Source organism: Xiphophorus hellerii, chromosome 12 (assembly GCF_003331165.1).
Source record: "Xiphophorus hellerii strain 12219 chromosome 12, Xiphophorus_hellerii-4.1, whole genome shotgun sequence".
In the NCBI taxonomy this organism is placed as follows: Eukaryota; Metazoa; Chordata; class Actinopteri; order Cyprinodontiformes; family Poeciliidae; genus Xiphophorus; species Xiphophorus hellerii.
Window position 1 is genome coordinate 33,767,835 of NC_045683.1, and position 12,558 is coordinate 33,780,392.

The 12,558-nt window shown below is 40.7% G+C and overlaps 1 protein-coding gene across 1 annotated transcript in view; it reads left to right on the forward strand.

The window, feature by feature from the left end:
- LOC116729469 (3-hydroxy-3-methylglutaryl-coenzyme A reductase) overlaps window positions 1-12,558 on the forward strand; it is a 47,487-nt gene that overhangs the window by 13,709 nt on the left and 21,220 nt on the right. Inside the window, exons 11-13 of the mRNA XM_032578056.1 lie at window positions 42-208; window positions 681-875; window positions 949-1,107. Coding sequence (XP_032433947.1) covers window positions 42-208; window positions 681-875; window positions 949-1,107 — 521 coding nt within the window. The remainder of the gene's footprint in view (window positions 1-41; window positions 209-680; window positions 876-948; window positions 1,108-12,558) is intronic.

Here is a 12,558-nt window from a genome sequence, read left to right on the forward strand (position 1 = left end):
GCTTGTGTAGCACTGTGCGTTATTCCAACTTGTCTCCCTAGATGAAGTTATTCGGCCATTTCCTGCCCCCACCGCTGACTGTCAGTCAAAGAGCTTGTTTGTCATTGGGGAAGATGATGGGGAGATGAAGTATGACAACACTGAGCCCAGTCTGCTGCAGAATCCCAGAGGACTTGATGAATGTGTGTCTATCTTTAACAACCCTGAGGTAAAACATAGAGAAGAAATCCTATAATGCCCCTATAACAATTCACAAGTCATATGATTAAATTTTTTAGAATTTAAATTTGACTATTTTTTTGTTTTGTTTTTGTACACATCAGGTTAGAATGAAGACCTTTGAGAATCTGGTGAAAACCACATTATTAGGATCACGTCTGCATATTTAAAAGAGGGTGTACTTGCTTTCTTATGATTCTTACCATTACATTTATATGTATAGCCTCACCTGCATTTTAGCATCATAGACACAATCAGATCTATCTAATCGATGAGGGTATAACCAGTAAATACATAGTTAATTGGTCAGAATCAAATATGAAATAAGTGTTATGAAATAGGCCTGAGCTTTTTACAGTTTAAATAGTTGGAGTGGCCTCTGGGTGGAGCAACAGCTGTTCAGACTCCAATAATAACTATCAGCTCCTAAAACTTTGAACAGTCTGATTGTGTTTCTACAGCAAGGGCCATATCATTTAAGTGATGCCGAGGTGATGCTGCTGGTGACCTCCAAACACATCGCAGCATACAAACTGGAGACTTTGATGGAGAAACCAGAGAGAGGAGTGGCGATACGAAGACAGATGATCTCTGCCAAGCTTTCTTGTCCTTCTGCACTCTCCTCGCTTCCATACATGAACTACGACTACTCCAAGGTGACATTGAAAGCTATACAAGAAACCCTACATCCACATGAACCTGTGTCTTTAACAAGGATGTATTTTCTAGGTTATGGGTACCTGCTGTGAGAATGTGATTGGTTACATCCCAGTACCGGTTGGAGTTGCAGGACCACTACATCTGGATGGAAAACAGTTCCAGGTTCCCATGGCAACTACAGAAGGTTGCTTAGTTGCAAGCACTAACCGAGGCTGTCGTGCAATTGCTGTAAGTGTCTGAGTTGTTGTTACTGGCTGTTACAGGCACTAGCCTGACTCAGTGTTGGCAGGACATTTGACTGCGGAGAAGTATCAAGTGAACGAACATGAAATTCCGCCACCCAGGCAACATCCCTCCTCTGAGCGGCTTTATTTCCTTCCCATGTTATACAAACAGCTTCACGTGACAGCTCCTTTTTGCAGGATTTCATATACTTCTCCATATCCAGTGGGATGCGGGATAATGTATCAGCATCAACATTGGCTTTTCCCGATCGATATTTTACATCGAACCGAAAATCAGACAGTTCTCCCACCCACCGGTGTCCAGCAGCATTTAGCTTTGCTGTACTCATGACATATGTGCAGGGGCGCAACTACATATTTTTGAGGTGGATGCGAACATCTCCCTCCCACCCCCCCCCCCCCCCCCCCCCGACATAAACTTGTGCAAGTGAGCCAAAGAGCTTCTGTTAGCCTGTGTCTGCAGGTCTGAGGCTTTTTGTTAGCATGTTTTCTATCATTCTTATAGCTTGATAGGAAGCCTTATCCAAACTGGCAACACACATTAATAAAATGGTGAAATAATATTGACCACAAAACACTGTATTTATAAAAGATATCAACATTTTCCCTACACAATTCTAACAAACGTTTTTAATGTTCTCTTCACAATATTTATTTACTATTAATCTATTTGTATGATTTGTTCTTTAAATTGGCATCTATATTATTTTCAGTCTCAGGAAATGATTGAGGGATGAAGAGACTGATGTCTGGTTCTTTAGGTTCTGACGGGTCTGCGGTTCCTCTCCATTCTGTCTGATATCAAACCCACTTGGTGCCACTGAATGTCACCGACACATTTAGTTTAATGCCCCTATTAAACGTCACTGTGATTGTTTAGCCTGTGTCTTCCCACTACCATCTGTATTTTTGCCAGAGGTTTTACTTTAAGGACGGTGTAGTATTGGGTGGACATTTTAAAAAGACACTGGTTGATAGCAACTCACTGCGGCTGCATAGTGTCCGTCTCTAGGTAACCATGACAACAGCGTCAGTCTTGGGGTCCTATTTAGGTCCCACAACGACAATTTAGCTGACCCTAATATTTCCCGTGTTTTGTTTTGGTCATTATTATTACACTTATTGTTGAGATGTGTGTGATAGGTGTGAGTATCAGACATTATAGCAATACGAAATAAATCGCGTCCCGTATTGGACAACAACAACCGCCTGTCGTTTTAGGCTAGCTTAAGCTAACCTGAATATTTACAACTCTCTTGTTGATATACTGATATTACTTACCTTCTGTCTTTCAACCACTTTGAAAAGCTTTTCTTCGTCTCTCCAACATCTTTATCCCTCCCCCTCTTCAGTTTTCTGTTTTGTGCCCTGGAGTTTTTTCTGCGGCCATCTTTAGCTCCCTGTTGTCGAGGCAAATTTAAAAGAAAAAAAATGCGCCTCAGCACGTTCTCGAAGGGCCGCTGCCCAAGCTACCTGTAGAGGAGGGGAGAGCGGCTGGCAGGGAGGGGGGCGCCTAATCAGTGCTGTTCCTCTGTTATTGATCATTTCATACACAAACAGCTGTTAAGTACAGTACAGACCAAAAGTTTGGACACACCTTTCTAATTCAATGGGTTTTCTTTATTTTCATGACTATTTATAAGGCAAGAAATCTCACTTATTAACCTGACAGGGCACACCTATGAAGTGAAAACCATTTCAGGTGACTACCTCTTGAAGCTCATCAAGAAAATGCAGAGTGTGTGCAAAGCAGTAATCACAGCAAAAGGTTGCTACTTTGAAGAAACTAGAATATAAGGGGTATTTTCAGTTGTTTTACACTTTTTTGTTTAGTGCATATTTCCACATGTGTTATTCATAGTTTTGATGCCTTCAGTGTGAATCTACAATGTCAATAGTCATGAAAATAAAGGAAACTCATTGAATTAAAAGGTATGTCCAAACTTTTGGTCTGTACTGTACATAAAATGCTGACTAGAAAAAATAATTCCTCACATCGTTTTTGCGCCCCCTCTAGTGCAGCGCCCCTATTTGTTGCATACACTGCATAGCCACCTTTTGCGCAACTGCATATGTGAGGGGATTATTGTCTGTATAAATTGTAAAGTGTGGAGCGCAGTAAAGATAATCTCTAAACTTCATTCACACTGCCCATTTCAAAGCCAGAAACTACAGCTTCCCGCTGTGGAGGTTACAGTTTCTCTCAGCTGATGTCAGTCTCCTTGAGCCATAACCGGCAACCCTCAGCTTTCCTTCTTGTTGTTGGTAGAGGATGGCTCCAAGCCCCCTTTCAGATGCATCAGTGTGTAGTACAAATGTTAAGTTGAAGTCCGGGTAGGCTTTTATTTTGAAATTTTCAGTAAGCTTTATTTTAAGGAGCCATACTACACGTGATCCGGATGACCGGTCCGGAAGTGGATTTCTCCGGTTCAAAAAAAAGCAAAAATTGATCACGAGTACGCTAATGCCCTAAATAGGCTGGAACAGATAAGGCATCTCGAAAAAATACGTGTATATTTAGGATATGATCAGTATTATCTCGGTAAAAAAGACTTGTCTTATAATCTTGAGGATTTACCCGACATCGAGGCGATCCACATAACTAACTATCTGGAGCTGCAGAGTTCATAGTATACGACGAGCCAGAAGAAAGTTTTCAAAAGCCTGGAGAATACAATCATTTAGTTTCAAGTTGGGTCTGTTGGAGTTCATTCATTTCTGTCTCTGTGCTCCACTAGATCCGTCAACCAGTTTCAGGACCTGACCAGAACCTCTCATTGTAAATTACCTTCAGAAATAATGAGATTTGATTATAGGGCTTTAATGCCAAAAAATGATCACATGTTACATGTCATACAAATGGAACAGATACAGAGTTACATTCACCATCCAGCGCTGGGCCACACTTAGCAAACCTTATGGATGTAACCATGTGAGGCAAAGATTGTAGCGCAAGTTTAGCTTTTTATTCTTCTCTGCAATCTGTACCCTCCCAAAGGGTAGTCTAATCAGTTTCAGTCTGTTTACATATGACTGCTGGCAGGCACACATAAACATGGTTATGTAAGCTGCGACATGAATGTGTAAGCAGTTAAAAAGAGGCTAAAAGAGATAGAGGAAAAGACAGAACCTACAACAGTCAACGATTTAGGATCAAAAGAAGTATTAAATGGCTGTCGACTTGTTTCTGCTGGGTGAGTAGTGAGTTGTGCTATTTTAAGTAATTAGTCTATGATAACGATGCTAGCGTCATCAACGAACTAACCCATGTTATTTCTATGAGCTTGGATCTCCCGTTAAATAACTTACCATATTTTCTGGACTATAGAGCGCACCTTACTATAATCCGCATCTACAAAGGTTTTTTAAAAAACTGTAATCATACATATATAAGCCACACCGGGCTATAAGCCACTGGTATCTCCGCCGCTCTCGGTTTTTCACAAGGACTCAGCAGAGGGCAGTGTCCTTAATAAATCTGCTGGATTTATTAAGGACGCAGCCCTGCGTCTCCAACACTGAACCATGGATCCGTCCACGCCGAGCTTACGTGCAGCGGCTCTATTTCCCTCCTGTACTGCCAGATCGATAGTCCTCAACTTAAAAGCTGCATCATATGAACTTCTTATGAGGGAGTATGTGTTTGAAGAAATTTCTCCGTCGTGCCTGCTGCTAGCATGTGCTTGTTCTAAATGAAAAGTAGCCCTTTCTTCTTTGATTTCCAATTTTGACTTCCAATGATTCACTTCCTGCTAAAGAGCCCCCTGGTGGTTGAAGAAAAATCCACAGAAAAGCCACACCTGGCTCTAAGTCGCATGGTTCAAAGCGTGGGGGAAAAGTAGCGGCTTATAGTCCGAAAAATACAATATATAGCTTCTGTAAGCCCAAATTCATGCTGGAGATGTACGTTAATCTTGAGTCAAAAATGCTATCCTGGGAAGTGAGCTAACAACGGGAGCTGATGTACAAGAAGTGACGGAGCTCGGTAGGAAAAACGAACTGGCATATGCAGAACTGTGTGGTTGTTTGGATGATAAGACTCTAACGCTAATCCTCTACGAAGCGCCAGATGATGGCAAGAAAAGCCTAGGAATATTGAAACGCCATTTTGAGTCACAAGAAAAGCCACAAATTGTCGGACTATACACAGAGCTAACCAATGTGCTAATGGCTGAAGGGGAAGCTTTAGCAGACTATCTAGCCCTTGTTGAAAAGATAGTGGCTGCGTTAAAAGAGATCCTTAGTGATGCACTTCTGACAGCGATGGATCTTCAAAGGTCATACGGATGATTACAACCCATTTTCTGTGCATGTCACTCAGTCAAAAGAAACGCTAACTTTCAACGAGTTCAAGGCAAAGCTGAGAAGCTTTGAATGCACACTGTGCCCTGAACAGACAAAGTAAAGACTGCAAATTACAAAGCGTCCAAACATAAGTTTAAAGAGAAGAATATTATTCAAAGGAGAATGCTTTATTTGTGAGAAAATGGGGCATAAAACAAAAGCCTACAGAAACAAATACAAGAAAACTCAGCGCAGGGGGACCAACGCGCAAAACAGCAACAAGGAGACGCTGGACAACGAACTGTTTGTGTTAAGGGCAGGCATAAAACCATGAATGAAGAAGAGACATTTGTGCTTTGATTGAGTGAATGGCAACCCCACGGCACACAGCAGCAAGGTCTACTGGTGGACAGCGGTGCCTCTGCCCACATCATGACTGATGAGAGTGCTTTCATCAAATTTGATGAGGCTTTCCAGCAGAAGAACCAGATCATGCAGCTGGCGGATGGAACACGGATCACCGGCAGTGTCCTGAGGAAAGGAGATGCCCAGATTGAGCTGACAGACTGCGACTGGAAAGTGGTGAGTGTCAAGCTCATGAATGCATTCCTGAGGAAAGGATACCCACAAAATATCCTATCTGTGAATGCAGCAACTTTGAAAGGAGCAAGGTTCAACTTTGAGAAGAATAACAAAAAAAATGGTCCTTCCTGATGGCACAACGTGTAAAATGAAGGTAAAAGACAGATTGTACTACGTATTTGGACATTGTCACAGAGAAAGATGTAAATGGTGAGTACTCCTGCAATGTATCTTTGGATCTAAAAACATGGCATGAGATAATGGGTCATTGCAACTATGATGATATTGCAAAACTTGAAACAGTTGTAAATGGTTCCAAACCCAACCAATGTGAAATTTGTCTAGAGGGCAAATTTTCACAAAGGGCAAACAGACAAAGTGATATGAAGGCCAAAGAGCTGCTGGAGCTAGTACAGTCCTGGGTGGACCTATTTCACCAGAGTCATTTGAAGGGTACAAGTATGCCATCATTTTCACTGATGACTTTTCTGGTGCCACTTATGTGTACTTCCTCAGGAACTAAAACAAGGCAGTTGAGGCAACTAAGCAGTTCTTGGCAGACACAGCACCTGACGGTAAAGTAAAACACCTGAGATCTGACAATGGGATAGAATTTGTGTCAGAGGAGTACCAGTCACTGTTGAGCGACAATGCTATAAAACATGAGAGGTCAGCGCCCTACTCTCCCCATCAAAATGGGAATGGGCGCAGAGAGGAATTGGTGCACATTATTTGAAATGGTCCAATGCATGCTGATTAAGTCAGGTTTACCCAAAGAGCTATGGCCTTATGCAGCCAGGACAGCCACGGTTATAAGGAACAGGTGTAACTGTAAGAGAACTGGGGAAACACCCTATTTCCTTTTCACTGGAAAGAGGCCAGATTTGTCAAAAATGAAAAAGTTTGGTACCAAATGTATGGTGTATGAACAAAACAAAAAGAAGCTTGATCCTAAAGGCAAAAAGGGGAATTTTTGTTGGTTTTGATCGTTATTCACCTGCTTATGTGGTTTATTTTTCAGAGACAAACAAAGTTGAGAAACACAGATTGGTCCACCTCATTGAAAAGAGTGTGACTGAGAGGCGTAGACAGACTGACTGGCACCAACCAGAGGACCACTACATAGAGTGGGTAATTACACCTACTCAAAATAGCCATAGCTGTTTCTTCCACTGACTGAAGAAACAGGACAGACGGTCACATACATTGAGAAAGACTCAGAAATGGACACAGATCCACACAGACGCCATGTACTACAGGAAGTGTCAGAAAGAAACCTAAATACTTGGAGGACTATGAATGTACAGGGCAGAGCGGTAACTTAACCATTGACTACTGTTACAGAGCTACAGTTGGGCTGCCACAGACCTATAAAGAGGCTATAGTATTGTCAAAATCTGATATGTGGAAAAAGGCAATGAAAAATGAAATGATTTCATTTAAAGACAACAACACCCTCTCACTTGTACCATCACCAGAGGGTCGGCAGACAGTGGGGGAAAGGTGCTCTGAAAGGGGATGATAAAGGGGAAAGGTCATTTTGTTAGTGTGGATTGATGATATAATGGTATATGCTGCAAGCAATGAGATGTGTCTAAGAGAGGTCAAAGAGAAACTGAAAATTAAGTTTAAAATGAAAGATCTTGGCCATCTCACACATTTTATTGGGATCGATTTCACACAAAAAGAAGGTTCTATCAAAATGAGCCAGTCCAAATGCATTGAGAAGATACTGGAAAGGTTTGGTATGGCTGACTGTAAACCCAGAGCCACTCCAGTGAAATCAAATGTGATCTGGTTCCAGAAGAACAAACTGATCAAAGAAAATACAGAGAAATGCTGGGCAGCCTCATCTACATCATGACCTGAACTAGGCCTGATATAAGCTGGATCATGAGCAGACTGTCACAACATATGTCTGATCCCAGACAGGAAAATATGATGGCTTTAAAGCATGTGTATAAATACTTACAAGGGACTAAGAACTATGACTGAATTCCAATGTATTGCCGCCTGCAACCAGTTTTCCAGCTTCTTTTCAGAGAAAATTCAAAAAATCAGAGGATTAATCTGTACATCCACTATAAAGTCAGTACCAATGCTGTGCCCAAACAAAACAAATACAGGAAAAATGACCCAATTTCAACTACTTAATTTTAAAACCTTAGAGGAAATTATAAGTCAACTAAGCTCCAGTTCCTGCTGTCTGGATGTTTTACCCTCACATTTCTTTAAGAAAGTCCTGCCTGTTATTGTTACTGATCTGATCCAAATAGTAACTCATGGCTCTCATCAGGCGTTTTCCCCCAGGCTTTGAAAACAGCAGTAATCAAACCACTTATAAAAAAGAACAATCTGGACAAATCACTACTGTAGAACTACAGGCCGATCTCCAACCTCCCATTCATCAGCAAAGTTATTGAAAAAGCTGTGTGTAAACAATTAAATAGCTTCCTAACTATAACCAACCGCTTTGACTCCGTCCAGTCTGGTTTTTGTGCTCACCACAGCACAGAGACTGGCCTAGTCAAAGTGTTCAATGACATCCATATAAATACGGACTGTGGCAGAACCACAGTGCTGGTTCTGTTGGACCTCAGTGCAGCTTTTGACACTGTTGACCATGACATATTACTGAATCGACTGGAGAGTTGGGTCGGACTCTCCGGTCCAGTGCTTAACTGGTTTGAATCCTACATAAGGAACAGGGATTTCTTTGTTTCAATTGAAAACTTTTCATCAAAGAGGTCAAAGGTCACATGTGGGGTACCCCAAGGTTCAATCCTAGGACCCCTTTTATTCAATATTTATATGCTCCCACTAGCTCAGGTTATAACAGGAAATAATATTAGCTACCATAACTATGCAGATGACACACAGCTCTACATTACGATGTCACCAGGTGACTCAGAGCCCATCCAATCACTGAACAGATGCTTAGAACAGATAAATGTGTGGATGTGCCAAAACTTTCTCCAGTTGAACAGAAACAAAACTGAAGTTATTATTTTTGGACCTAAAGAGGAACGATCTAGAGTCAACGCACAGCTTCAGTTATTACAACTGAAAACCAGCGATCAGCCCGAAACCTGGGAGTAGTGATGGACTCTGACCTGAACCTCCAGAGCCACATAAAGACAGTTACAAAGTCGGCCTTCTATCACCTGAAGAACATTTCCAGGATTAAAGGACTAATGTCTCAGCCAGATCTAGAGAAACTCATCCATGCGTTCATCTTCAGTCGTATTGATTATTGCAACAGCGTCTTCACAGGTCTGTCCAACAAATCAATCAAACAGCTGCAGCTGATCCAGAATGCTGCTGCTCGCATTCTGACTAAAACCAGGAAGATAGAGCACATAACACCAGTTTTAAAGTCCCTCCACTGGCTCCCTGTAGCTCAAAGAATAGACTTTAAAATACTGTTGTTAGTTTATAAATCACTGAACGACTTAGCACCACAATACATTAAATATCTGCTGTTGTTGTATCAACCTTCCAGACCTCTCAGGTCTTCCGGTTCTGGTCTGCTCTGCATCCCCAGAACCAGAACCAAACGAGGAGAAGCAGCTTTCAGCATCTATGCACCACAAATTTGGAACAAACTTCCAGAAAACTGTAAAACAGCTGAAACACTGACTTCTTTTAAATCTCAACTAAAAACCCACCTGTTTAGAATTGTATTTGAAATGTAATCAATTACAAATTTATGGATGGAACTTGACTTAATGCTTTGTTTTGATTATTGATTCTATGTTGCATTGTGTTTCTGTGTTTGTAATGATGTAAAGCACTTTGAAATGCCTTGCTGCTGAAATGTGCTATACAAATAAAATTTGATTGATTGATTGATTGATGACTTGTGTTATAACAAGTGTGACACTAAACTAGAGCCGATAAGATACTTTGATGCCGACTGGGCCAACGATGTTCTTGACAGGAAGAGCACTACAGAGTATTGTGTATGTCCAAATGGAGCTGTCGTTTCAAGGAAAACAAAGAAACAGCAAACAGTTTCGTTGTCAACATGTGAGGCTGAGTATGTAGCATTAGCAGCTACCATCCAAGAAGCGCTCTATCTATCCCAACTACTACAGAACATGGACCACAGTTTTGAGCAAACAGTGAAGGTATTTTGAAGATAACCAAGAGACAATACGCCTTGCAAAGAACCCTGTGAATCGCTAGAGGAGCAAGCATGTGGAGATTAAATACCACTTCATAAGGTCCAATGTTTTGCAGGGTAAAATTGTTTTGGTTTACTGTCAGAAAACATGGTCGCAGATGTGTTTACAAAATCTGCCACAAGAGCCAAGATGGAAAAATGTTGTTCTTATATGTTTGGAAAATAATGTTATGGCTAGAATGTGTGGCACCATCGAGTGGGGGTGTTGTGTACGATGCTTGCCATTATTGTATTTTCGTTGGCACTACTTTGTGAAACAGAAGGTTACGCGCTTATAAAAACAATAAAGGCAGAGCCTACTCATTCTCTGTGTGTTCGGCCAGAGTAGCAGGGGCAGAGCCAAAGGATCCAGAGATTTCCGATACTCAGTTGCGCCAGTTATAAATAACTGTCAATATTGTACAGCATGTTGCCCTTCATTTGTTTTTTATGTTTTATCTTTGAGTGAATCTACGTGCTTTGATTGTTTGTAGAATGAGATCTAAGGGAAACAAATACCTAAAGAAATCAACTGGTTCTCTTCCGTCAACATTTACTCTCCTGTCTCCTAGAAAAGGTGGCAAGTCTCCATCAAAGTTATTGTCTTGGATCTTCCAGACATATTTGCGAGGTTGAGTGCAGGCATGTGATAGGTATTTTGTTTACCTAAATACAAAGAAAGAACCACAGACGATGTTTATGAGTTTTCAACCAAGCTTCTGCAGAAGGAGAAAACATAGCAAACCACTTCTTCAAGGTGTTCACCATGCGTTCTGACTCCCTGCAGCAGAGCCTGTCTTTTTATTAAGCAGGAGAAAGAAGGGAGTTGAGAGTGAAATGTGGGAGAGTGATAAATCAAAGACTGGCTAGTCTGAAACAAGGAAGAACACAGAAACTAACACAGTGGCCCTTTAACATATTCTTCCTCCCTGGGGTGTGAATACTAAACCTTTAAATGAAAAACAAACTAGTAACTACTTATGTAAGAATGATAACAAAACATAATTATTCTAACAGCATGGCCCTGGTGAACATTTCTCTGAGCAGGTACCATATGGACATTTTCCTCAGGTCCCTCATCATGCTGACCTCTCTCTTTATCCTGTCTTTCATCATCCTGGCCCTCATCATCTTGACTTTCAGCAACCTGACTGTCGGCATCTCCTTCATCATCCACATCTATGTTTCTAGTATTCTCTGACAGCCACTCCTCATCACTGATGTCACTATATTCATCATCAAAGAAGTCAGAGGGAATTTCCTCGACTATTATATAGTGTTCCTTATTCTTTGCTGCACTTGTGGTCTAAAAGTATGAGAAAATTATAGTTTTACTAACACAAACTACAACTGATCTGCATAAAAATGATATATTTTTAAAACTAACTTACAGATATACTTAAAATTAATTTAATTGCAAGCAAAACAGTCATAATGAAAGATAAATCAACTACATGACTTGTGTTAAAAATATAGTCAGCAATGCATGCCTTCCACTGTGTTGGACACATGGTTAATCACAATTTCCTACATATGAGGAATAAAATTTTCCAAACTAAGTTGATAATATTGTTACTTAGATACTCCTGCATATCAACATATTTTTTTACCTCTATGATTCTCCTAGAATAGAAGGATTGAGAGGATATTCCAGGAGTGGTCATCGAGTGTGTCTGTCTGCCAGCCATCTTGGACTCCAATGACATTCACTTGTAGTTACAACAACTTACCACTGAATTAACCTCAATGGGGGGAGCAGTAGAGAGTATTCTCAGTAGTTGTGCTGCAGAGCCACAGCTAACAGGTAGCTCCTCACCTCAGCGGCTCTGACGGAGCCTGTACCATTCAGCTGTGCTGTTGCTCCTCCTACACTTTGGACTGAACCATTGTTCTAACAATGGTGGGGGGGACCTAAAAATTAATACTTATTTTTTTCTTAGAGAAATGGCAGATTTACTTTATTCTTTGTTTCTATTGCCTTTTTATATTGATATTGTTTAAATACAATGGTTTATTTTATGATTTCTGTGGGGGGGACTTTTCCAAGATTGGGGGGTCCTGACCCCCGGGATTTACGCCCATGACAGTGACGCCAAAGTTATTTTTGATAAAAATGTGCTCTTAAATACAAGTAAAGTTACTAATATTAGAAGTAACAGATACCTCTTCACAATTTTACTTTAGTTACTTTGTGATGAGCAAAACAAAGTTCAGTCGTCACAAAGGAAATGAGAACATGTTGGTGTTGAGCTATATTTATTTAAAGGAGCACATTTATAAATAAAAAAGCAACAGAAAATATTATGGGTATTTTCAATGGGACATTGATTTCCAATATTTTATATCAGCTGCTGTTTGTTACTCCCATCTAATAGTTTTAAATAACCGACTCCAAACTAAGCA